The sequence below is a fragment of the Alligator sinensis genome, unplaced genomic scaffold (genome assembly GCF_000455745.1).
Source record: "Alligator sinensis unplaced genomic scaffold, ASM45574v1 scaffold668_1, whole genome shotgun sequence".
Classification (NCBI taxonomy): Eukaryota; Metazoa; Chordata; order Crocodylia; family Alligatoridae; genus Alligator; species Alligator sinensis.
In genome coordinates this window covers 798,210-803,159 of record NW_005842393.1, presented here as the reverse complement: position 1 = coordinate 803,159, position 4,950 = coordinate 798,210, and the positions used below count along the sequence as shown (strand labels likewise).

Genomic DNA, 4,950 nt, shown 5'->3' with positions numbered 1-4,950 from the left:
AAAGAGTGTTTGTTGTCATGGAAAAGCTCCATGGAGACATGCTCGAGATGATCTTGTCAAGTGAAAAAGGCAGGTTGCCAGAGCGAATAACTAAGTTTTTAATTACTCAGGTAAGAAACCAATTACAGACCTAGAAAGATGTTTAGTCTCCATTATTACTGCTGTATGCTGTGTTTTTCTTTAGTCAAAACTTACACTTCTAATTTTTTAATCCTAAATTACAATATGAAGGTTTATATTTTCATAAGCACTATTTGTGGTACATGCATCCATTAAGGAGAATCAGACATTTGTATATGTGCATGGCTTCAGGATAGGAGGCCTTTCCCTGCCCAGTTAGAAAGAAAACAGAAAAAAGAGATGAAAGGGACTCTATGTGGACAGAAAGATCTGGCAGCCTGGTGAGGATCTCCATGCTATGGATAATTCACATAGGTATAGAATCTGAATCTTTTTAGAGTCTCCTACCACATTTAACTGAAATGTATTTTGCTTACATAAAGCATGGGGGGCAGGGGAGGAATAGACATAGGTGTTACACACTGTGTTGAAGTTAGTTTACATCACTTACTTTATGTGCCTACTTGTGATGAGGCTGTTTTAATGCATAGTTTTTATATGTAGTTGTCCTATTTGCTTTTTCCTCCCATTAGTCATGGTGTAGAGATTGTAAGAGTCCGTGTTGTTCTGAGAATGTTGTGGGACCCAAATAAAAAGTAGGCCATGTGTCATCTGCTACATCATGGCCACAATAATCAATAATACCCTAATCATTACTCTTGCTGCTTTCCCCCTGGCCACCCATAATCCTGGTGTAAACTTGACTAGCTGGTAGCCTCAAAATTACAACATCCCAATAAATGTTATGGAATGGAGAAAAGGATGAGCTTATAATGACAGGAATAATACAACTGGAAAAGCTTACTATTAGAGAGTTTTCCACTGTTGAATTATCTTGGACATTGTCTATTCAACCTTACCCCTCCTGTACCTCAGCTTCTCCTTTCTGGGTCAGATGCAAAGTTTGGGAATATTAAGGGTACAAAATCCAATTATACTGCATCTGAGAGTGGGGGCAAAGTGTTGCTAGTATTTTTAGTGGATCAAGTGTGGATTTGCATATGAAATACGTATGAGCTTTATTCCAAAACATATATTTTCTCTATTTTCTCTCCACAAGCTTAAATTTCCAGAAAGGCTTTCATGTTTTTCTGTGACTTTTGAACACAGATTTCAAGCTGAAGTGAGTGATTTAACAAATCAGTTTATGAAATATTTTTGGAGTCCCAAAATTTCAGAATAAGAAAAAATAGATGTCTAGAAAGAAAGAAATGAATTTTGTATCCATGTTGAATAGAAACTATTTGGGTTGAGAGGTGTCTTATTTCATATTGTGATGCTTTTAGGAAATTTTTGACACATTATATATTTACAATATTGTAGATAATCTGGCTATTACTTACCATACCTATTAAAATAGATGTTTTTACCACTGCCTTTTCAGAAGGTTTATTCAAAAGAAAAAAAAATTCTTAGAACTAACTAATGATCCTCTATCCATATTGCAGCCAGAAACATATAAGAATTAAACCCCCCTCCCCACCAAAAACCAATAAAATCCCCAGGGTATAGCATTCTAACTAAATTGTTTGTTTTTTCTTCCTTCATAGATCCTTGTTGCTTTGAGGCATCTTCACTTTAAAAATATTGTTCATTGTGACCTCAAACCAGAAAATGTATTACTGGCATCTGCCGATCCTTTCCCACAAGCAAGTAGAAAATCTTTTCTTCATATATGTATTGACATAGAGTAAACATCTGAATTATGAAGTATTAACTATGATTAACTTTATGAACTAGGATTTTCAAAAGTTGGTAATGATTCTGTATACTTTTAAAGGAAGCATAACTTTTGTAATTTTGTATACTTTTATGTTTTAAGGGAAACCCCAAATCACTTGATACTGGTACTTCTGAAACTCTAATCATATATGATTGGAAAACTAACCTCCTAATTTCTACAATACTATAGGATCATATTTTCAAAAGTCAAACATACAAGTGCATATATATACAAGTGGGTAGCTAATTTGCCCATAATTGCAATACAAGTCAGATGTTTTATGTGCACATAAAGAGTTTTAACAATGCTACCTGCTTGTTTGCCAACCCAGCCACAGTAATCTTTGAAAGCCACAGTAAGCCACCCTATCTTCAAAAAGGTCTATAATTAGGTCTATGACTGTGAAGAATATGGAATCTCTCTCGTATTTTTGTGTCTGTTTACCTGGGTTGGGTGGTTACTATTGCTGGCTAAATAGTATATACAGGATCCAAGTCTCCACTTGCCACTATTCACGCAGGAAATGGAGGTCATAATTACTTCTACAGATGTGGAATTGGGAATCTTGGCAGTGTAGGTTGTGAAGAAGAAAGAGTGAGGCCGCTTTAAATGTTACAATCTGGAGGTTTAAACAAGCAATTAAAAGCTGAGCCTGTGATGAGTTAGGGAGATGCGGGGGGACTGCATAGAAGCTGGGCATAAGTATTCCCTTGGGCTAGGGACAGACATTACACACAAACCAGTTTAAGTGATGTGGTTTAAACCTGTAACAGAACATAAGTTCAGTGCACATAAACCAGTTTCAAAATGGCTGAAACTGGTTTATGATAAACCTGGTTGAATGTAGTATCAAACTTAACTGATTTGGGTCAAACTAGTTTATTCAATGTCTGTCCTGGACCCCTTCCTGGTTTAAGTTAAACCAGAGTCCCCCAGCATCCCAGATACTTTGCAGTCCTGGGCTGGGCTGTCTGCTCTAGAGAACAGACTAGCCCCACCCCTCTCCTCCCTAGCCAGACCTCTGGAGCAGATTAGACATAGCAGGGTCTGCCTGGCTTCCCTCTGCCCCACCCCCCATTACTACTCACTGCTCAAGCAGGGATCCCCTCCTCCCTCCATCCTATCTCCCACAGCACAAACCCCAGGCATGTGGTATGCTAGCTAATACTGAGAGGTGTGTGTGTCCAGTTTCACTGGGACTGGCAGACAAAACAGTGCCCACTTAGGGCTTTTTGGAGTTATCAACAGGTCAGTTGGTAATGTCCCTTCTTCCTTCCTTGGAAAAAAAAAATTGTTTAAGAGCTTGAACTAATGAGAGACACTTTTGTTTTGTTAATGGGCTGATAAACACTATGTTGTCATCCCACTGCTGGTTTTATCAGTCCCTTGCTGGTCTGCAGCCCTGTCAGTTTTGCAGACAATATGAAGAAGCAGGGAGGAAGAGATTGAAAAGCTCAGCACCATCTTGCCTCAGGGTGGTAGCCAGGGGCTGAGCAACACTCCTGCCCTTTGAGGAGCAAGTGGGGAAAAGCCTGAGATGGTCTAGGCTAGGATGGGAGTTTACATCCCTCCCTAATCAGAGCATTCTGCCAGGGCCTGGCCATGCCCCCCTCAGCTCAGCACTGTGGAAGGGAAGGAAGGGTTCACTCTAGCATCCCTCAGCTTCTAGCCTGGGCCACTGCAAGCATGTGCCTGCATTTCTTCAGTCCAGAGGGGATGTCTGTACAGTTGCAAACTGGTTCAACCTTTGCAGGTTAGACTAACCTGCAAAGATTGAATCAATTCAGACTCTGACTTTTTGAATGTCTATCCCTAGCCCAGAAGCATAGGCTGGGAGGATTAAACAGCTCTACTTACCTAAATCTAGCATATCTTTCAGGTGGCTAAAACAGCGGAAATTTAGCAGTTCATTGTTTTAACACTTTTCTCTATGCCTGCTAAATTCCTATGAATGGATAAATAGTACTTTGTTTTGAGCAAGCCGACTGGTTTTACCATGTTTACCAGGGTCATAATTCCTTGATAAGCAAGGACCAGGCCCAGTCAAATCAACTGAAAACACAGTTGGTGAACAGTGAGTGCTGTAGCCTGGAGATCTAGTCTAACATGGGATGAATCATGGGATTATGCCCTGTTTAAAGTGCAAGTGTAGGCTTGTCATGTCAAATACATGCCCATGGATAGGTAAAAAGAGTAATGGTATACTGCCCCCTGTATCATAACAAAAATATTTGAACAGACAGAAGGAAAAAAATACAGTAAAAAGATTTTTTTTTTTTATTGTACCACTTTATTCCAAACAGGTTAAACTTTGTGACTTTGGCTTTGCCCGAATCATTGGAGAGAAGTCATTTAGACGGTCAGTTGTAGGCACCCCAGCCTACCTAGCTCCAGAAGTGCTGAGAAACAAAGGCTATAATAGGTCTCTGGATATGTGGTCTGTTGGTGTCATAATTTATGTGAGCTTAAGTGGTACATTTCCATTCAATGAAGATGAAGACATCCATGACCAAATCCAGAATGCTGCTTTCATGTATCCACCTAATCCCTGGAAGGAAATTTCTCATGAAGGTAACATCTGATTTTTGTCTCATCTCCCAGCTAATGAAGTGTAATTGTAGTGCCTTATATTGTGTTTTTCTCTGTGTGACAAGTGATAAAAATGGTTTTAAAATTACAAATCAAAATGTCACCACAGGTGTGTTAATCCATTTATTACAAAATATTTCTTTCTACCACTGGATCCATTGTTTAAATTACAGTGAAATTGTGTGTTCTCAGCTGAGCTCCATCAGAGGGTACTGAAGGCACTGGCCAACGTCATTGCCCAGCCACTGGCAGGAATATTCGAACGCTCGTGGCGCACGGGCCAAGTCCCGGAGGACTGGAAAAGGGCCTATGTGGTCCCCATTTTCAAGAAGGGGAGGAAGGAGGACCCGGGCAACTATAGGCCAGTCAGTCTCACCTCCATCCTAGGCAAAGTCTTTGAAAAAATTATCAAGGCTCACATTTGTGAGAGCCCGGCAGGACAAATTATGCTGAGGGGAAACCAGCACGGGTTCGTAGCAGGCAGACCATGCCTGACTAATCTAGTCTCTTTTTATGAC

The 4,950-nt window shown here is 40.1% G+C and overlaps 1 protein-coding gene across 1 annotated transcript in view; it reads left to right on the top strand.

Annotated features, from left to right (window-relative positions):
- PRKD1 (protein kinase D1) overlaps positions 1 to 4,950 on the top strand; it is a 280,997-nt gene that overhangs the window by 246,282 nt on the left and 29,765 nt on the right. Inside the window, 3 exon segments of the mRNA XM_025211210.1 lie at positions 1 to 110; positions 1,671 to 1,769; positions 4,147 to 4,414. The exon segment at positions 1 to 110 is cut by the window's left edge and continues 30 nt beyond it. Of these exon segments, the coding sequence (XP_025066995.1) occupies positions 1 to 110; positions 1,671 to 1,769; positions 4,147 to 4,414 (477 nt within the window).